The sequence below is a fragment of the Vidua chalybeata genome, chromosome 17 (genome assembly GCF_026979565.1).
Source record: "Vidua chalybeata isolate OUT-0048 chromosome 17, bVidCha1 merged haplotype, whole genome shotgun sequence".
In the NCBI taxonomy this organism is placed as follows: domain Eukaryota; kingdom Metazoa; phylum Chordata; class Aves; order Passeriformes; family Viduidae; genus Vidua; species Vidua chalybeata.
In genome coordinates, this window is record NC_071546.1 from 6,056,168 (window position 1) to 6,078,036 (window position 21,869).

The 21,869-nt window shown below is 45.5% G+C and overlaps 1 protein-coding gene across 1 annotated transcript in view; it reads left to right on the plus strand.

Moving 5' to 3' along the window:
- Positions 1 to 555: 555 nt before the first annotated feature.
- Positions 556 to 21,869, plus strand: part of RIMS4 (regulating synaptic membrane exocytosis 4) — a 47,590-nt gene continuing 26,276 nt past the window's right edge. Inside the window, exon 1 of the mRNA XM_053958648.1 lies at positions 556 to 800. Coding sequence (XP_053814623.1) covers positions 704 to 800 — 97 coding nt within the window. The 5' untranslated portion in view covers positions 556 to 703. The remainder of the gene's footprint in view (positions 801 to 21,869) is intronic.

Consider the following 21,869-nt stretch of genomic DNA (forward strand, 5'->3'; position numbering starts at 1 on the left):
GCTTTTGTATTTTGAGAAGGTTTTTTTTTTGTGTGTGTCTAGAGGTACGTGGGAGAAGGCTGCGAGCCGGGCTGCTCCTCCATTCACACCGGTGTCACTTATATCCCCTCTCTTTCGGAAGGAAGCGTCAAGGTTCTACTCCTGCAAGCTTCAAGGTTGTTTCCTGCCGCTGCACTCCGTGAGATCAAAGCCAGGACCACGCTCTTCCTCCTGCATCCCCTCCTCTGTCAATTTCACTTCCTCAGATCAATCCACAGGCAAACCTACACCTGCGTTATCCCTGTGCTCGGCATGCGAAGGATCTTTCCCGGCCCGGGGAAGGCGAGAACACAACGGGGGCTGCCGGGGGCCGGGCTCGGAGGGCGCAGCGGAGCCGGGGCCGCCTCGGGCGGGGGGAGCGCGGCCGCCGGCGGGGCCGTCCCGCCCCCGGGCCGCGATTGGCGGCGCCGCGGCGGGGCGGGGGCGGGCGGCGCGCAGGGCCGGGCGGCAGCAGGTGGCTGCGCTCCGCTCCGCGCCGCTCCGCGCTCCCGCCTGCCTCGCCCGCCTCGCCTCTCCTCTCCTCTCCCCGCCGCCTCAGCGCGGCCCCGCCGCCGCCAAGACGCCGCGGGCCGTGCTCCGAGTGAAGAATGGGGCGGCCAAGCTCGCCAAGCCGCCCGCGGCCGCGGGCGAGACCCCCGGCGGCGCCCCCGGACCCGGGCTCTTCATGGAGCGCTCGCAGAGCCGCCTCAGCCTCTCCGCCTCCTTCGAGGCCCTGGCCATCTACTTCCCCTGCATGAACAGCTTCGACGAGGAGGACGCGGGTACGGGGGGCCGGGGGGCACCGGGGGGCGGTGGATGCCGGGGTTGCGTGTCCGTCCGCCGTGGGCGGTGTGGGCAGGCGAGGCGGGCTGTGCAGCGTGTCAGCGCCGGGGGTTTGGGGGCCGGGGCTTCATCCCGGCGGGTGTGCGAGGGGTGCTGGGGACCGCTGGCGAAGCGATGCGTGTGCCTGTGGAGGTTAAAACTGGGAGCGTGTTCCAGCGGTGAAACACGCTCCGGCTGCTAATCGATAGGAAACACGGCTTACTTGCAAATAGAGCGGCTCACGCTCCATCCTCCTCTGTGTGAATGAAGGGCAGCGCTCAGGGAGAAGGCGTCCATTCTGCCGGATGGTGTGTCCACTCTGATTTATACACCATCAACTCTCGGGCTGATTGTTCCCTGGGGCTGTCAACACCGTACACCATGCTGCTTGTGGAGAGCGGAATAATGGGATTCCGTTTAAATGAGGGCAGAGTAAATCCCAAAACAAAAGCCTTTCAGAATGGATGCAATGATTTTTTTTTTTTTTTTTTTTTTTTTTGCCGGCATCAGAAAGACCTTTCTGGCCTCAGTCGCCGGTTGTCATAAAATGAGACTAAGCTTAAAAAAGAGGGGCACTGGTAGGGAAAAGTAGGAAAAGCATTGGGTTGAAGGGGTGAGGGAGGGTGGTGGGTGCTGGGGAAGGTGCTGGGAGTAGAGGGCAGCACAGCCGCTGCGTGGGTAGGGAGAGAGGGCGTGCGCGGGAGTGGATGGAGAGCGGTCGGAGAGCCCTCTGTCCATTCCCGGTGGTGCCCCGGTAATTGAGGGGTGTTTTTCCCAGTGCACACTGTACCAGAGACTCAAACCCATGAGTCTTGTGAGTGGCAAATAATAAAAGTTGGTAACTGAGGCGTATTTTAACATGACTGTCATGGTTGCATAGCTCAAAATGCCGGCATGCTCCTTTGTCTAGTGGCTCATCCCAAGATGTGCAGATGCCAGCAGGAATACATCAGCCCGCCAGCTGCTACACCTGTAACAATGTTGTTTTTAAAGGAGTTGACGTAAGAATCAATTCATCATCTGTGTGATTAACCTAGACTTGTCATCAGCATCATGCAGGGGTGGCAGGCAGAGGATTGTCTCCTCCAACAGATGTAGTTCTTAAATTTTTTGTCTAAAATTTTTGCTGATGATTTATTTGCACTTCAGATTTGGCTGGAATGCCGAGGAGCATTCAAGATAATAACGGGAGCTTTGGGAAGTCTCAGCGCTGTTGCTTCAGGAGTGATTGATAGCGAGACATGCTCAAGTATGAGAACCCAACACAATGCCTGGGACAGCATTTCATTCCCTGGTGTCCAACCCCTCCTGCCCTGAGCAAGGTGATAGTTTAGGTGAATGCTTCCTCTTCCAGTGCTTCAAAAAAATGCTTTTGCACTGGACTGTATTTATTCACACTTAGTGAATGTTCATGCATGAATGTTAATAAGCTGCTCTTCATACAACACAAGTACTTATCTCTGAATTAAATAAATCTCAAATTAAGACCTCAATCTCCAGCAGCTTGTGAGCAGATCTTGCCTGTGTGAGTTGTCTCATTAGTGAAGCTGCTCAGGGTGGATTCGGTGCGATGGGGATGTTGCAGTGTTGCTCCTGTATTTCTTGCCTGTGTGTGTTCAGACATGTATGAGCAACCAGCCAGGAGGAACGTGTGCTGCTTTCTATTTTTGGTGTTAAAACTACAAGTGTATAATTTTCTCAAGCAAATAGATTACATGAAAGAGAAATTATAAGAGGAAATGCTGAAATTGTGCCAGATAAGATTCTATATTATTCATACCCATGCACACTTCTGAAATAGTGAGAGATTCTGACCAGTTTGGGTTGCAGCATGATTTCTGTCAATAAAATAGATCTTGATAGCTCATTCAGAGAGATGAATACTGCACTTGGCAAGATGTTCTCTATAGGAGGAGGCAGAAAAAAAAAGAAATTGATCCCAGGGGCATTGACAAAGTAAACAATCCTATTTCAAACGGACACATCATCCATTTTGTCTGAAGCTGAGAACCACATCTTTAAGAGAATAGCTGTCCTACAGGAAAAAGAGAAGAGCTGATAAATGGCCAAGCTTAAAGGAAATGTGATGTTTTTTGAAAGAGGAAAGCAGCCTAATGATCGCTTAAATCTACAAATAGAAAAATTCTTGGGATGTTTAAGTTACTATGGACGGGTTATATCAAAGGAGCCTAAAAGGAAATTTACAGATGTGCTGAGAGCTGTGGCCGCATTTGGGCAGTGGTAACAATACCTCTGGCTTCCAGTATTTCACCCTTTTAGTCTGGAAAAAGGACACTGCTTTTGAAAAATACAGAATATACTTTTACTTATGCAATATTTCCTTTTCTGCCATGGCTCTTTTGTTCTTCTTTGCCGTCTACCTTGTGGACATAAGACTCTCCTCATCTTCCACAATTCCTTTGCCTGGTACACCTGCAATGTGTCTGGATGGGGTTCTGAGCAGTGAACTGGGTGCAAATGATCTCTTCATATGCAGAAGCAGGCAGCCAGTGGAGGCAGAGGCAGGAAAGCAACAGGGCTTGGAGCAGGAGACAGAATCGTATTTGAGTGCTTCCAGAGCACGAGGGTGATGGAGTTTCAGATATATCGTGTCAACGTGTCTCTCCAGAGAGGCACATGTAGATTTCAGGGTTCCAATACCCTTTTCATTCCTCAGCTGCATCTACAAAGAAGATGCTCTGAGCAAATGTGGAGCTTTTTTTTTGCCAGGAAGTTGCAGTGGGGCTTTGAAATAGCCAAAATGCACTCAGCAGATCAAGGACTTGGGGTTAATAACTCTTTTGATCTCAGCATGGTAATGTTGCTGGCCTTCCTGCTGGCTGAGTGCCAGTCTTTGCTCCACTGAGGTCCCCAGCAATGTCAGTGAAGTTTAAGGATTTTTAAACTGCAGTTATTATCAGAATAATTGTTAGTTTAACTTATGCAAATGTCTATCCTACATTTCAGTTATGGAGTAGTAGAGTAAGAAGAGGTAAAAGTCAGTCATGCACTCTTTGTGGACACATTTCTAGAATGCCTGTTTCTGGCACAAATCTGAGCTGTTCTGAGGATCTGCCATACGTTTGGTCTTGGCTGGAATCAGCTGTTTGGAATGCTGATATTCCTGTGGGAACATGTCAAAAGGAACCAAACTGCTGAGGACTGAACTGCCAAGTGGGAAGTGCATGTGGCTTAAGAACAGGATCCGTGATGACGGTGATCACCTGCCTTGTGGTGCACCTGGGTGCAGCTCATAATGAAAGCTGAGGGAATGGGGTGTATGAAATCCCTCTTTGGCTGACGGTGGCCTTAGCACAGCCCTCCCCAGTTCAGGATAAAGGTCATCCTTAAGACTAATGGTGTGGAGAAGAACCATCTTGCTCCTTGTGTGGAGCATGAAGTTTGGAAACGTGGCTAAAGCAGAACAGAAAGTAAGGATTTTGTAGAGGGTACCAACAGCCGACTTAGAGCTGCACATGCAGAACTAGCAAGCTTTGAGCAGGAGAGAGGAGGTGGTTTGAGTAGCTGGGACAGTTGATGGAGCAGTGGTGAACCCACTGGCAGTTGGGAAGTCAGAAGCAGTGCTCAGCTCTGGAGGGGTGGGAGCTTCCTAACGAGGACCCCGTGTACTACAAAGGATAAGAAGTACACCTAAAGAAAGACAGGTAGGGAAATGCTAAAAACCACTGGAAGGGATGGGGTTTCCTTTCTTGTGCCTAAATTGCAGGACCCAGCAGCACTTCTCTCTGGGTCTGGGTCTGTGTGCTCCAGCTGTGCTGTGGCCCAGGTGGGTGAGACACTGCAGTGCACCAGCTCCTTTCATCCTGCATCCTGGTTTTCTTGGGAAGGACGCCTGCTTGCACTGGCAGAAGGCATCTGTAGCATGCCCTGACAGGGATGCAGAGTTGGATGTGTGGAACTGTAGCCGTGGGTCACACTGCAAATGCAGCTACCCTGGAATCCAGATCCAGCTTGAGCATCTACACGAGGTTCCTTACATGCACAAGTGTGAAGAGCAGGGCTGCTCTGGTCAGGAAGCAGGGGAACGTACAGAGCAGCTGTGAGGGACTGGTAAGTGTCCCCTCCTTGGTCAGGACCTCAGCACAGGAACTGTCCAGCTTGGCAGACCCCTGTCCTGGCTGCAAGACAGGAGAATCAAATCGTGTCTCAGCCAGCTGGAACCAAGTGTCTGGCAGAGAGAAAATGGTTTCCAAAGTCAAAATGTCTCCTAGATACTGACAGTAAGCCTTCCTTGTGTCAGCTGCTCATTCAGAAAAGAGTTGAATTAGAGATAAAATTCAGCCCAGGCTGCTTATTTCACACATTATAAAGTACTGGCAGAGGCACTGTGTTACTTTCTCTTCAAAGCAATTGATTGTATATGAAATACAAATTAATTGGATTGATAAAAAACATTTAAACTATTGGAGTGTTAGGAGGGGCTGTGGACGTTCAGGTTAGTTTAGGATATTCTTTTGTTTTGGTTTTATCTATTCAACTTCCTTATATTTTTAAACATTGACCTTCTCTATAATTTCAAACATTAAATGTTACAAAGCTATTAAATAGAGAGAGCCCCTATGTGTGTTTTCATGTTGCCATGGATATTTCTCAGTTGCAGCACTGTATTGGGGTACATATGGTTTAAAAGAAAATTATGATTCAGGACTTAACTAGTCCATTTTTACATTTTTTTTTAATATAGCCTGAGTGCATTAAGTCCTTTTTGTGCTTACTTTGAGTTTGCTTTATCCAAAGTTAATTTTTGGAGTTCTGTAAGCCTCTAATCAGTTTTGTTAGTTGTTTGTAAGGTAGGTAACCATGCTCATGTGGCAGACATATAGGGAACAGGGGAAATTATTTGTCCATCTGGAATGTTACCTGTTTTTTTAATCTGTCTTTTATGAATGAAAGGATAGTTTATCCCTGTAACCCTGCAGAGATAGCCCCTAGAGCTCATCTGGCCATGCATTACCCCAGGGGTGCCAGCTCCCTTCGTTGGTGCAGGAGGCAGCAAAATCCAGGGCTTTTCCCTCTTCTTGCACAGTAAGGAGTGTATCTTTGGCTGTAGGTTATCCTAGTGCTTGTAAGAAATGCCTCTCTCCCTGCTGGCACATTCTAGCTCTAGGTAAGCGTGTTTATTTCATAAATGAATTAAGTTGAAATAAAAAATGAGAACAGTTCTGAAAGAGCTGCTGTCAAATCAGTCCTCAGAGGAAAGTGTATGAAAGGGACCAGCAACCTGGAAGAAGAGGCTGTGGATAAGACCTGCTGAGGCTGGTGATCCTAGACCTGGTTATGAGTTAATCCAGATCCTAAGTACAGCGACTGATTCTTACACTGTGGGTGCACCTGGTCAGGCAGAGCTGAGCAATCCTTGCTGTCCCTTACCTGACCTGTGCACTGGAGGCAGCTTTCTGCTCTCAGGCCCTGCTGCTGCTGCACGTGTGATCAGAGGACCACAGGTACAGACAACAGGTTTTGTCTTTAGTGGCTGTGGGAGACTGGAGCAGAGCAGGAGCCCTGAGAATGAGTCAGCACAACGAGCAAGGGATTCGAAACCTTGTCCTTGTTTTGTGTTGCTCTTGGTGTTGTGGCTGCACGTGAGAGCCGTGGTCCTGGGCCAAGTTCATGCTGTGCCTGTAGAAAGGCAAAGCAAAATGTCAGCGTCAGTCCCAGGGCGCTCGTGGTCTGTGGCAGAACCTGGCAGATGGGGAGGGTGGGACAGATGGGCGAGCGCGGGGAAGGGTGACGTGGCATCGGTCAGCGCAGCGTGCCAGGCTGCCTTCCCGGGCCACCAGCTGCTTCCCACTCCTGTGTCCTATGGGGCATCCCACAGAGTCCTCCAGCACGCCCCAGCCAGCAGCATCCACCTGTGCCGTGTTCGGAATTGTTAGAAACGCTGATGTAAGGTGGGAGGAAGAGCAGCAGCTGCTAGCCCGCTGTGCCGCAGAGTGCTCTGTAGAAGTTTCCTTGGTGGTCAGCTGGGTGTGGGCTTACAGGGGAGAGGGATGTGGATGGGGTCATGGGCCATGATGGTGGCTCTGTGCTGTCCCCTGAGCTTTTGCAGCACACACTTGCAGCCATGGAGAGCACGGCATTGTCTCCTTCCCTCGAAGGTGGCCTGATGTACTTACAGGTATTCAGAGGATGATGCTGAGTTCCAGCCGTGTGTGCAGGAGTTGTTGAAGGGTGGGTTCTATGTGACCTCTGCCAGCCACAGGAAAAGGATATATCTTTCTCTTATTCTTCTGTCAGCTGGTTTCCAAGGAGAAGAATCTGTCCCTGGAAAGCGTTCTATCTAGGAGACACTGTTTTTTTTTACTGCTTCTATTTCATGTGCAGTTAATTCTAATGCAACATTTATTAATTCAAAAGCACTCTGTACTCCAGGCAAAAAAAATTATCTTTGCTCTGTCAGATTCTTGCATCAGGACAAGTTGTGAAACGCTGTAACTACTTCGCTTCAACATTTCTGTTTGACAGAACATGTGGATCTGCTTTGTGTAGGGAAGAATTAAGTTTGATTGGAGGAGTTGTTTTGAGGAATAATTTATCTGTGCAATTGTTTTCTGAAGCGCTATTTGCTTCTATTTGAATGCCTTCAGTTAGATTAGAAATGTGAACAATTTAATTTAGGAAATGGTCTGCAAGTCGTTGATGGTTTTGGTGGGGCAGTGAGACCTGACTCACTCAAGACTCTCAGCCCCGCCGTCTCCTCCTCTCTCCCACAGACATCTGTTGAGAAGCACCATTAGCATATTTGAATAAGGATTTCTGCTCCTCTGCGGAAGTGTTCAACACATTTTGAATGTCCCGTCTATCCAGATGATGTTCCCTTGGGGTTTGGTTTTATTTTCTGGCAGGTTGCTATACTGTATGGCAACACGTGTCACGAGTGGGATTCTGCAGCACAATGATCCATCAGTTGTGCCATTGCTTAAGGCATCTGCTGATGGCACACAAATTAGGCACTCTCTGCTGTCAAACCATGCTTACCATGAAATCTGCATTTAAGTTTCATCTTTGGCTTTGCTTTTGCCAAACAGCACACTTGCAAAGGCTGAGTAGCCCTGATACAGCCTTACCACACAGGGGTACAGCAAGCTCTGTAGCCCTACCTTTTAGTCAGATCAGCCACAGTTAAATCACTGAGATGGATAATGTTCCACCTTCGTGCCATCGGGGTGTTATATCAGCTCTGTCCAAAACACAGAGCACTCATACAGCCTTGCAGAAACCAGTCTAAAATGTCTGAGTGCTCAACAATTTGGAGAGTACACCGTGTACAGAGGTAAATGATGCATTTTTCTCAAAGCTGTTTTATGTCTAAGAGGAACTTAAGCTATTTTCTGTGTCCTTATTCTTGCAAATGTAGAGGGGTCACTTATATCTGTTCCCCAGGTAACTAATCTACTCCTAATCAGAAGGATAGTTTACCCTAAAATTTAGCTCCAATCTGAATAGAAATAGCGGATTGCTATTACATTGCTCCCAGCAACATGGGAAGCAATTGATCACTGCTCTTCAAAGCAGCTCTTCACATCACAAAATTGTTCCTTCTTGTGCCAGTAATTCCAAGCCAGGAAATGGCTGTAATGACAGCCAGTCCTGCCTGGCATCTCTCTCCCTCCTTTTGCTGTTTGGACCAAAGAAACCTGATGGATGGTTTTGTTTTCATCAGGTGTTTTGGTTTTTGTTGGTCTTTTTGTTGTTGTTTTGTTTTTTGTGTTTTTTTTTTTTTTTTTTTTTGCATAAAGCAGTTTTGCAAATGCCCTGTTGGCCTTCTTGCTGTATGTGGGATCGTGCAGGAGGAGCAGTGTGGACAGTGCCCTGGCTGCTGTCTGGCCCCTTGCAGTGAGGAGTATCTGTTTCCCACACTTTGTATGCAGTATTCCTGTAAATACACACTCTTGCTCCTGGCTAACACACAGGGTATGATCCATGCTATTTTCCAGATCATTCCCAGCATGAGTGCTGTTGGCTACTCATTCCCTTTCTGGCATTTGTATGTTAAATTTTTCAGTGCTCTGAAATTACTGGTTTTTATGTGTGCCTTTAGTGATTTTCTTTGTGTTGATTTGGAGTGTTGAGCTATTTTATCCCATGGGTATTGGTCTGAATTCAATATCTGTTGTTTAGCAAGACCTGTGCTTATGGGATATTTGTGGGACTGGGAGGTGGGGTAAATATCTGTAATAAGATGCTTTATCCCCTGGGCTCCAGGAATGCAGCAATGTTTGTGGATGAATTTGGGAGGAGATGCTCTGTAACTGAGGATCCATGGGTGAAATGCAGCATCCTTGAAAACCTTTGTTTTCAGAGTGGCCTGATCTGTCAGGCACCTTCTCATCTCTTCATTCTTTGATGCTCGGGTCCAGGGACTGCCAGGCTGTCATTCACAGCAGCTGGAGTGAGGCTAATAGTGGTTCATACTGTGCTTCTCATTGGTGACATCTGATTTAAGAGGTTATAGTCCCTCTGCCCAAGGAACACATGGTTCTGTTCCTCCCTGGAGCTGACCATCCTCTGAGGAGCAGCAGCTCAGCTGTTGGTGGGCTCAGGCTTGCAGAATGACCCACCTTAGCAAGGAAGCAGCAGTGTCACCAAGGGACAGGAGTGTGGGGACAGGCTGCCCCTCGCTCAGCTCCCTGAGCAATATGGATGAGGCTGACATTTCCCAGTGGTGACAGTTTCCCAGTGGTGACAGTTTCCCAGTGGTGTGGGACTTCTGCCAGCTGCCCACCAGCAGTATGCATATTTACAGTTAGCAGGGAATGTATCCTGCCACGTGGATGAAAAACATGTTAATTGTGTTGCAGCCAAGATGTCTAAGAAGATTAAGATTTTTTTTTTTCCTGTTGTAAATCCAGCTCCTTGTTTAGCACTTTTCAGCATCCTGGGAGGATTGTGTAGGTGGGTTTTTTTTTTTAAATTTTATTTTTACTATTTACCTTTCTTTTCTTGTTTTTTATGCATGTCATCACAGCTCCAGCAAAAAGTTAGGAAACCTTCACTCAAGATTGTAAGGTGGCTGCTTTATATCCATATTTGTGTTTTAATCAGATTGTCAGAAGAAAAAAAGAGAAGGCTTTTCCTTTCTAATGCCTGTTGGATTTACAGCTGCTGTAGTTGATTAATTCCTGAAAGTACCATGACTACTCAGACCCAGTAACTTTCTCTGTCCCTTACATTCAGGTTGTGCTGCTGTCCCTCTGGCTGAAACCCTGCCACCTCCTGCCATGAGACCTCTCCTGTGGGATTAGAGCAACTGCTCTGCACCACTTCTGCAGAGCCCTTCCACCTTTATAGCAGTTTGAATTAAATTCACAATAAGGGTAGACAGTGCTTCAGACTAACTTTTGAAGCTTGTCAGTATTCTGCTTTCCCCCAGGTGCCCCCAAACCAGAAGGAATTGCAGGAATTGCTGTCACAACCCACTGTTGCATTTCAATGATGAATTTGGTAGGTTTGCCAAAAACCCAGGCATTTTTGTGTGGGTTGGTCCCCACACATCTGCCTTTGTGGATCGCACAGTCCACAGTACATCCCCTCCAGATACGGGATTTTTGTTGTAATGTAAGTAAAGAGGAAAGGCTTAGATCACATTATCTAATGTACCTTGAGATAAAAACAAGCGTTCTGCCGTGAGCATAATTTCTACAAGAGTCAGTGCTCGTTTTAAGTATTAAATGTGCAAAGTTGGGCTTTTTCAAAAATGCCTATGAGTTTTGGTCTCTGGTATTTGTTGAAAGTGAATGGGATTTGGGGCTGTGTCTGCTTTTGGCAGTTCAGAAGATCACCCCACAGCTCTGCAAGCGTGGGGCTGAGGCTGCTGCTCTGCTTGTGCAAAGCCAGCCGGAGCAGAGGAGCAGACCCTCCCTGGGACCCTGCAGTCCGAGGAAGCTGAACTTGGATGGGGGAGCATTGAGAACGCTGGTGTGGAAAGCAGGGCGGGCGTGCAGGCCAGCGCTCAGCCTGGCAGACAGCGCGTGTTAAATCAGGGTGATTTATGGAGCCGTTTCTGTTAAAGGCTTCCTCGTGCACTTTAGGAAGCGGAGCTGCCAGATTGGTCAAACTCCAATGCCCAGGCAGTTTGAATTGGCTGCCGGCTGCGGTAACAAGCGTGGCGAAACTCGAACAGCCGTTTCCTCCTGCCTTTGCAGGCTGCCACATCGGGGCTGCTGCTCGCCAAACAGACAGTGTCAAAATGTTACGTGGTATGAGGACATTTCCATGGCAACGTTAGCATCCCATGACACCCGTTCTCATACTGCGGTGTCAGTGCATGCTGTGTTGATGTACTTTCCCCCTCCATCTGGGGCCTTGAGGAGTGCTGTGGTACGGGATCATGTGGATTTCTTCAGTTGTGGGGCTGAGGGTGGAAGAGATGCTCTCACTGGGCATTTGGGTGTCTTAAGTAAGGCAATGATTCCTTCTTTTAGCATAGCAACACTCTCATGATCATGATTGGGCTCAAAAGCACCTGGATTTGCTTTCAGCCGCGCTCAGGAAGCAGCTTTCCCTCCATTAGAGAGTTGCTGCAGTAGCTGCGTTCTGCCTGGCATCAGAGGCACCCCCACTCTTATCAGGCAGCTCTGAGATGACTCAATTTGGAAAGACACTCTGGTCTTGCTTTGGGACAGTCCTTTCAGCCCAGAAAAGCCTGTTGCTGATGTCCATCAGCAGCCTGCGGTGGTCTGCTCCCTCCTCCCCTTCCTTGGCAGGAGCCATCACCTGCCCCAGGCACGGCTTGCTTTGGGGCTGGTTTTGGACAGCTACTTCACACCTTTGGGTGGAGTTTCCTCCATGGCTACCTGGAGGTTTCATCATGTCTTGATCAATGTTTTGGACTTGCCTAAAAATATTTCAGTTTTTGCCGCTACCTCTGTATCCCGCCAGAATTTTCAGTATTCCCCAAGGTTTATTTTCCCCTTGTCTTCCTATATTTCTGTATTTCTGCCAGGTAACGTATTCCAAAATTAGCATCATGGTTTTTTTTTCCACACATGTTTATTGGCTCTTTTCCCTTGACATAGAGAAAGCTGTTCTCAATATAAGCTAGAGCCTTGGCAAGAAGTAACAAAGGTGGAGATGTTTCCTGTATGGCAGCCTATGGACCTTACACCAGTGCACGTTTCTGACTTCTGCTTGGTATTTTATTAGAGCAGGAGAGAGACCTGGGATTAATTATTGTGCATGTGAAGATTCTGTAAATGGCAAGGACAAGAGATGTTTAACTAAGGATTTGCCTGCCCAGTGTGTATACAGGCAGTGGATGTGCAATTCAAGGTACATGGGTACACAACAAAGCTGTTTTTCACACAGTGAAAAACATATATAGTGTTACAGCATAAAGGGATCATACATGATAGAACCCAGAGCTAGTGATCTTCACATCTGGTCTAAAGGGTCTGAGAGGGTAAATGTGAGGTGTGAGAAAGTAGCTGTTGAGGCTAGGGGAAGGAGCAGGACTTGATTTTTCAATAATTTCTGTTTGTCTGGACCCACTTCTGAACTGTTTCACAACAATAATTCTCAGCTCTCCCATCTTGCCCAGTGCTCTGCTTTGAGCTGTGCCAGAGTCCCAAGTTAATCGTTCTGTAAACTTGTTTTTCATCTGTTTCCACTGAATTCCTGGCATCTGCCTAGTAACAGGAGTAGGTCTGTTCCTGTGACCTGGCTGCTCAGTCTCTGCAGAAACACTTTTACTGCTCCTGAACAGGAGACACTGCTATGTCCTAAACTCAGTTTTTCCCAAGACCCAATCCAAGCCAACTGCCTCTAAACCTGGCATCGTGTGGGCCCTATTGCAATATTTTTCTATTTCTGTCTTAGTACTGCTTGGCTTACCTACTAAAACACTCTATGAAATATTGCATGGTCGGTTGAGGCAAAATCTGGCTTGTTGCTCTAGGAATAATACCAGGCAAATTATCCACAGTCCATTTTATTTGGTGGATTCGACTGTTTTCACAGCCTGTTCACTGCAGCTGTCTGCTGCAGAAAGGCAGCAAGCTTGTTGGACAGAGTGACTGTAAAAATCAGGAAGTCTTATTTCAGGCCATAATTTTGTTTAATTTCCTGAAATCTAGAAAGCTGTATATTTTCTGAAACGTCTTTGCTCTGGAACTCTAAGGCTTGGTTTCCAAAGATTACCCATACAGGGTACTACCTGCATGAAAAATGTTGGTGAGAGGGTTGAATCCTGAAGCAGGGACAACATGATGGTCTGAAAATGCTTCACTGAGCAAAATATTAATAACTTCACAGGCTTGTGCCAGTTTTGTTAAAAATTTGCTTTTATATACAAGCTGACCAAGACAGGAGTGTTCTGTGAATGTCAGTTATGCAGATTAAAGCAGCATTTGGGATCTGATACTCAGTTAATCTCAGTTAATGGTTTGAAAATTGGATTTTGCCTGCTTTAATGCTAAACTACTATGTCAGGAAAGATTATCAGCCTGTTATTTCAGTTTACAAGGAGGAGAAGAAAAAAAGCTTAACATCTTGATACAAATACATATTGGAGGGTTTAGACATCGTAAAAGGTTTGGTGACCTGTTCTTTTAACCTCTTATAGTCATCAAATTTGAGAGGAAATTGCAGTCAAAATGAACATTTTAAAACTTGTGGATCTGAGTGGTCTAAGAGTCAACCTGCTTTTTCCTCTTGACATTCCTCTGCTTATTTCTTCAGACCTGCAGGTGTCCAGTCCACTAAGGCTGCAGTGCAGAAAGGGGGAAAAGAGCTGCAGAACTAGGACAGACTTGGAGTATATTTAACAGTGTTCTATTTCGATGTGACAACAGCTATCGAACACCTACAAGATTGCAAACTGTGATTCACTCGGAAGCTGATATAACTGATGTCACGTTGTATTAATAGCTACAGAATTGTAACTGCTTTTAGCAGTGAGATTCATTAACAGCCTCTACAAACACTCTTGACAATCAGTTGAAAACCTGAAAATATTAGGTATATGTAAAAATGGATTATGCCATAAAGGAACCTCCTGGTGCTGCCAAATGTGTTTACAGCAAGTTCTTGAGGGTGTTATGCATAATGATTCCTCTTCATCACTTTCAGTAGGTCTTAGTGATAGCAAAAGGTGTTTGAGGACTGATCCACGCTCTAAATTAATTAGGAGCTGCTGATCTAATGGGTTGCATGATGTGAGTGTATTTGGGGATTATGGTGTCCATGACATTTTTCTTGGCACGTGGAAGCTGCACAGCCTTCCTGCGTAGTGCTGATATGTCTTGGAAGGTATTTGTCCCTTCACCTGTTTCAGCTGCACATTTTGGCTTCAATGGGTGTGGCAAACCATGCCTAGACAGAACTCTCCAAGGGGTACAAAGTGCAGGGAGTTCTGCTCCTCTCTGAGCCTTGCACACTTTCCTTGCTGTGGGCTGATAGCCATATCGGAGGAGATGGGTGTGGAAGGGAAGGAAATGTTCAGTTCTTCCTATCCTTGAAGATACTGAATTAGTAGCTAACAATGCTGGCATTTAATGGCCCTCTCCAGCCTCTGTTATCTCTCCTCTGGGTTGAATGAGTTCCAGGCTCTTCATAAACTCTTCTCTTCATTACACACATGTGGTTTTAAGCTTTGCATCCCCAGCATGACAAGTCAGGACATGGTTGTAGAAGTGAAATGAAGACTGAGATTCAAGAGAGGAAATGTTCAGGGTGACATTTGCTCTGTGTCAAGTTGTGTAGTCAAGCTTGTCACTGGAAGTGAATGTGTGGATGTGTAAAGCTGGGCTGACATTTCCAGTGCTGTGGGTATTTCTGAGAGTTGTTCCATCATGATTGGCCACCTCAGTTCCTTCTTTCCCATATATCACAGTACTTCTCTTCCTTTTGGCCATGAATAATTCCCTTTTCTTTAAGTACTCAGGTGATATCTCCTCTGTCTCATTCATCTCTCATTTGGATGTGACCTTACTTTTGGTGGCCTGTGACTCTTAGGCTGTCGTGTGCTGACTTCTGGAGATGTAATCTTCTAAGACTGGTAGGCAAGATTGGCTCAGGACACGGCAAAATTGTGAATAACAGTACTTTGAAAACAGTACTGTCTGCCAACGAAGCAAAGCTCCGTATTTTGAGAAGATGGAAACCCTAAGCCCTTTTTTTCCTTTTTCATTGTTCTTTTTTACAAGATTGGAAATCTTGGTTTTGAATACATTGTTAAATGGTCATTTGCCCTTCCTTCCTAGAGTTACAGGTGGCTGTCCAGATAATTAAGTACAGTTGTTCATCTTCCAGTAACACTGTTTATATTTTAAATATCTCAATAGCAAAGGATTCATTGGGCACATAAAACAGCAAGTGATCAAACCACGTCTGGCTCAACATGTCTGTTGAAACAGCCTATGACAGTTAAGGAGTGTAATTAGCAAGACACATAGAATGGAACTGAAAAAAGATGTGAAAATAAGCAGAAGGATTTGAAAAGGATTAAGAATGTTAATGACAGACCAGTAGTTAAATGGTGCATGATTAATGACTGTAGAAGTAAAAGGTTGACTAAATATTGTGACTCTGTAATGGCTGCCCCAAAGTAATAGAGAAATACTCTGTTAGAAAGAATCCAGACCTGGATTTATATTGACACATATGCTGACTCTGGATTTAGACCTGTTTCTTAGACTTGGTTTAGGTGAGCATCCCCTGAGATGCTTTTGTGGTTGACTTAATGACCTGAGATTCCTCTTCCATCTTTAATATTGATGATCAGGACCAAGATATCACCACCCACTGAAATGCTGAATCCCTTTCTGAGCTGTGGTACAGGTGTACTGGACTGGCAGTTGGCAGCATGTCAGTAAAGCTGTTCTGAGGAAAATCAGGCTCCATGTTCAGCAGCTCCCACCTTAGAGAGTTTAATTTTGTCTCTGAGCACTAAGTTGCTTTGATTTCAATAATTCATCTCTCTTCAGCTGCTTTATTGTCATTTGATTTATTAATGAGTTAGCTCGGTCACTGTCCTAGTGCTTTCTCACAGCTAGGTGAAAACAAGGGTTGTGCTAAGCACAGACTGTGTGAAAACCACACCATTTCCCTGCAGCTGGATTAGTCCAGATGTGCAAGAGCTGGAACTCCCAAGCTATAACCTTGTTATCAGTAGGCCTTCCCAGCACTCATTGTCTCTCTGTTGTTGTAGAAGAACTTCAGATCATGGTTTCTTTTTTCTACGAGTGGGTTGTGGTGGTTAATTAGATAATGTTTGTAGAGCAGCGTACAAAACCTGCCAAGGGTCACTGTCCTCACTGTTATTATTAGAGCTGGAGGAAGACTGCCAGAAGGTATTGATTACTTGGTAAAAATAAACCCTTCAAACTTCTTTGGGTTTTATTCATTGCTGCCTTTTATCTCAGCATCCTGCAAACATTTCAGAGGGTGGATTTGTTTGCCAGAAGATCAAAACAAAATGTTGACAACTACTGGTGCCAATTTGTAGCCTCCCGTGTGGGTGGCATCAGAGGAATATGTGCAGTGCTCTGGAAAGTCTTTTGAGGCTCTGAATCCCCTTGGATCCTGGAGCTGTTGTTTGAGCAAAGCATCCAAGTGTCCAGGTGGGATAGCACATCGAGTATCAAGCACAAGAGGATCTCTTTGGGGCATGTGAAACTGTATTGTGTACAGAAGCTTGTATAAACTTCCTGAAGCTGACATTTTGATTTGTTTAGTGAAGTCTGTCAATTAATTGAGTACAGCTGAGTCTTGCAAGGTGCAGTGGGTGCTGTTGAGAGTGCTGTGTCTGGCTGGTGGGAAGGGCTCAGTGCCCTCTGTGTTTTCTAGTTCATCTCTCAGCCATGGTTTACACTTCTCACACACCTCACTGTGGAAAACAAAATGTCACACTTTGAATTCATTAAGCAGCTGTGACTGTTGAAAGGGAAAGCTGTTCCATATGACAGTAAAATACGGGGAAAAGTCACGTATCTGTAGCAGAAAATACATGGGAAACACAAATATTGTGTAATGTTCAGAAGGGCCAAGTCATTCTTCATAAAGGGAAATTTCTAAGGAGAATGGATACAACAGGAGGGCAATTCAATCAGGAATATGGCTTATGTGATAGAAGGAGGATGTACTAGTCATTCATGGATCCAGAGGAATAGAATTCAGTAGTGACTTCAAATCAAGCGTGGCCTTGTGGTTTCTCTGATGAAAATGCGCAGTTAGAGCAGAAGCAAAATGTTACATCCTTCCCCAAAACAGGCCAAGGACAAAGCACAGACTTCCAAACATCTGCACATGTTCTGACCTAAAAATTGCTTTAGCAGGGAGACGAAACCAGCTTTGGTGGAGACTGCAAAGTGCTTTCTGTGCATGTGTCAGACTTGCAAATGGGTTCACCTTGATTATCACAAGTCCCCTTCGTCTTCATTCCAAACCATTAAGCTTCTTTGAATGAATATTTGGGTGAATGAGAAGTTTTTAAGTGGACTGACTGTCATCCAGCAATCTTAAGAACTGACTTGTCATGGAGCAAAGGGCACAACTTGTCAAAGCTGACCAGTGGTGCTTGAAGGTCCAGTGCTGGCCTGGCCTGCCAACCTGCTTCCACAGGCAGAGAGCACCTGCTGGGGCTGCACTGACCAGTTCTACTTTGGTAATCTTGAACAAGTACCAGCTGCTTTTCTTTTAAAACTCAGGACAATTCATGAGATAAGGGCAAGAACCATCAGCAGATGCTGTCAGCTCACTCCCTCAGTGCTCAGATTTGTTCCAGAAGTAACTGAGATGTGAGCAAGTCTTCCAGCTGCCTGCTGCATAAAGTATGAGTGAAAATGGTTAAAAAAAAAAAAAAAGGCAGATGGCAGAATTAACATCTAGCTGTTTAGGTACGTGGCTGGTAAAAGAAAGGATGGTGCTAGTGCTGAGAAATGGCAAAGAGGTTTCTGTTATTGAGATTTCTGTTATTTCAATATGTCACAACCCATCAGTAACTGAAAGATGGAGAAAGAGCTGTGGGAAATGGGACAGTAAATACCTGCCAGCACAATTCTAATGCTCTTTCAGTTGAACTGTTTAAATGTAGTTGCCTGTTTGAGGAAACCACTGAATATGAATTTTAATGCTTTTGTTGCTCAGTAGGTTCTCATGTGGGTATTGCAAAATCATCCCTGATGGTCCAGGCACATGTGGAGTTAGACATGAGCATGGAAGGGGAGTGGCAGATACTCTACAGGTGGGACAGGGCTTGCACAGACTGCAGGGCACTCAGTTTGCACGAACTATAGAGGAGGAGAACCTGGAAGCAGCTTAGGAAATGGATGGGAAACTACTGCAGTCTAAGGACTGTGATCTCACTTCTCTGTTGTGGCAAAAGGGAAGGAGTAAGAGATCTTTGTGTCAAGGAATCTGGAGAAGGTCAGGGAGATGGCAAGGTTTCTTAAGGTGCTCCTTCAGGATGCTGGCCCAGCTTCCACTGACTCGTGGCTTATGGACTTTCTCAACTCTTGAATTTTTTCCTCATTGATGTAATCTAATTTCTTTTTGACACCTCATAAATGTCCGTGAGCACCCCAAAGTCCTGCAGTGAAGAGATACCCAGCAGTGCCACTGCCCCTGTTGCCTCATGAGGATGTCTGCTAAAGTTGGCATGATGAGTTCTTGGCTGTGGGTTGCCACAGAACTGTGGCAGGGCAGACCCTAATTATAGCACATTATGCTGGTTTAATGACAGTAATAGAAAGTCAATTTATAGGCAAGAGCAAATTGCCTTTTTATATGGGGAGGAGGATAATTCCTCCCATGTGTTGCATTATTAAATTTGTAATCTTCATTTCTAATGCTTTTCAAAAGTGAATATTAACAGAATCTAAAATGCAGCTCATAAATTTATGAGCTGCATTTTTTTCCCCAAACTCTTCAAGTTCTATAATTTGTCTTAAAAGGTGAACTTCAACAAGGTTAGGGATTTTTGAATTTCTTTGCTTAACTTAATAAATGAAAATCCCTTACTTGCTACTTACCTCTGGACAAGCTTAAAGGCTCCAAAGATACTGCATTTTAAATAGCAGTAATAGATATCTATTTCCATTCTTGCTGAGTGGAAAGTTCTGAATTCAAGCTTATTCCCTGGTGATGAAAGACACTGGAGAGAAAAAAAATGACACGTTTTCGTATGTCATTTGCTGGTGAGGAGGCTGTTATGATGCTCTTTTTTGTTGCCAGGGAAACAGAGCCCTGAACTCCTGTCTCTGCAGGAGGAGGAGGAAAGGATGTTATTTCACTCCTGAGCTCGATTTGTAATTGTTGCTTGTGATCAGAGGCTGTGAATGGGTTGGGACTGAGGGTCTCACCTTCAAGCTCGCTTTCAAAATTGTGTGTCCTACCTCCTTCTGTTTCCCTGTTGAAATGAGTGTGAAGGGTGGAGCCTGGTGGGGTGGGTGGCTGGCACAGGTCGCTGGCACAGTTACTGTGCAGCAGAGTGAAACAGAGCACTGGGAGCACAGGCAGTGATGGAAGGGGATTGTACTTCTCTGACCTTGCCAGTAACATCTTGAGAAATCCCAAGGCTTCCTTATGTCCACCCAGTTGTTAAATCTGAGAACAGAAACATGAAAGTTACCTGCAGGTATCAGAAGGCAGGAAGTGACAGTGATGCAGGTGCTGCGTAAGCACGGTGTCCTCTCCTGACCTTCCATTACTGTTAGGCATTAATGGGCTGCACATTTTATAAAGAGATTCCTATCAAACTTTTTTTTTTTGTGGTTACATTAAAACTATTTTTTCACTCACACACTGCCCTTTAATGCGTATTTGATCTCACTGAACTGTCAGTGTTGCCTGCAAGGCTGATGCTGTCTGTATCACAATTTCTTCTTCATCTGTTCTCTTTTCTGCTCTTGTAGTAGAGAGAGATTAGCAGGGCGCTCTAAAGCATTTTGTTCATCCTTGCTCCTTCTACAAAATTTGTTCAGAAATATTTGGCACAGCTCTTGGGATTTTGGTGAACTTTCTGCCAGGTACATGTCATGGGGTAGCCGTGCTGCAAACAGGCATTGCTTCTCAGGATGCTGTGCTGGTGTGTGGCTGTTGTTCACTGTGTGTGATTAATGCAAATTCCGTTCAATACGATATCGAACACTGATGTGCCTCTTCACAATGGACTGGTTCTTACTACATCTAGTTGCTGATAATTGAGAAAACAAGATTTCGGTATTGTTCCTAAAGTGTATTAATCTTCTGTATTGATGAATCTGTATTAAGCTGATGATTTTTTGCTTCCATCCTCAGTAATCTACATCCAGGCATGATATTTTGGTTGGTTTCCCACATTCTGCAGTATCTTTCAGCAGAGATGAGCACATTATGTTTATTTTCCAGCTCTGGCCAAAAGGCTTTTTCTCCTCCATTGAAAGCTCAATACTCTGCATAGACAAACGGTGAACTGAATTTCCCAAAGGACTTCAAATAATCTGGGATGTTTTTCTGAGTGCTGCTTTTGTGCATGCAGCAAGCAGATGTAGGAGGCAGTTATGTGTCTGCCATGTTCGTCTGTGGGAGAGTGTGTCACTCGGATGAGAGCTTGCATGTGTCTCTTCAGGATTTGGGCTGTGAAAATTTTGCTTGAATGTTTTTTCTTAGGTGTCTGCTAGTTAAATTCCAGCGCCTCTGTTTTTGGTATTGGATGGTGTTTTCCATGTGTAACGGCCTGACTTGTCCCCAGTTGAAGATATCTGTGATGTATGATTGGCAGGGCTGTTTGCAGTGATACAAACTCAGTTTGATTTCTCAGTCACTGTGAATGACTTAGCAGTGTAAGGAACCGTGGCTCCTGTCCTGCTTCTGGGCATTGAAGCCTGACCTTCCCTTCCAGCTGTCATGAGATATCTGCAGTGAAATTACTGCAATCATGAAGGGCTGGGTGCTCTCCTTTCACTCCACCCAAGCAGAACCTGGCACTTGATCCAGAGCCTTGATCCTGAAAGGGATCTATGTGAGAGAAACACTGAGTGCAGTGGATCCATTTGCAGGCTTTTGGGAAATGCAGTCACTCTCTGAGCTCTCCCTTCAGCACCACAGGTGTGCTATAAACAGAGGGTTTTGTACACTTCTTGGTACCATTTGGGAAGAAAAGGGTTCCCTTTAGTGCACCTGTGGTGGGCTGTGGTACTTGCCTGGCACAGCAGCCACTCCATAGCCATGGACCTGTCACAGGCTGTCCCCATGTGAGTCAAAGCAATATGTAGAATTACAGGGAAGAACATGCTGGCTTGCTCCTCTAGCATTTGCTACAGGTATTCCATGAAAGCACCTTTGGTGAAGCCTGACACAGGTAGTTGTAACATCTGGTGAGATAGTCTGGAGTTAGGAAATCAATGCCTGAAATTGTTTAACTTCTCTGACCATCGGCTCCCCCCTCTCTGCTTCTGTAGTGGATCAAATAATTGCTTCCAAATGGACACAAGTTATTAAGCAGTGTGTATAATTAAAGTTTCACTCCTTGTGAATTTGATCATTCATTTCCTTAAGGAAAATATGATGAAGTAATTATAACCCAAGCTAAACACAAATCAAATGCTATTCTAAACACAGTTCTGCACGAGGATTCTAGTTTATGAATGACTCCAGGGTTCTGTGTGGCTTTGTGCCTGTTAAGGAAATGGGGCTGTGTTTTTAATTGTATTTATAACAAGTGAACAAAAGGTTGCATGACTCATGCATTGTGCCAAGACTGTTGCTCTCTGTGCTCACACACACGTGGTCTTGACAAAGCTGCTCGCTCCTCAAAGAGCATCAGTAGGACAGAAGAAAAGGGAAGAAATCTCATTAATAAGTACGGCCTTGTCAGCTGCTTTCTCTGAATTTTGTCTGTCAAAACAAAACTTTACCTGCTGTGTAGTAGCTGTAATTTTGAGGGAGGCAAGTACTTCTTCAAAGCTTAAGCTGCTGTCTTGACTTACTTCCCATCATTACTGTGTGGCAGACTCTTTCTAGTTACAGCTAAATATGGGGGAGACGTCCAAGATGTGCAGACTCAAAATGCTGGAAAAGATGGCTCTGCG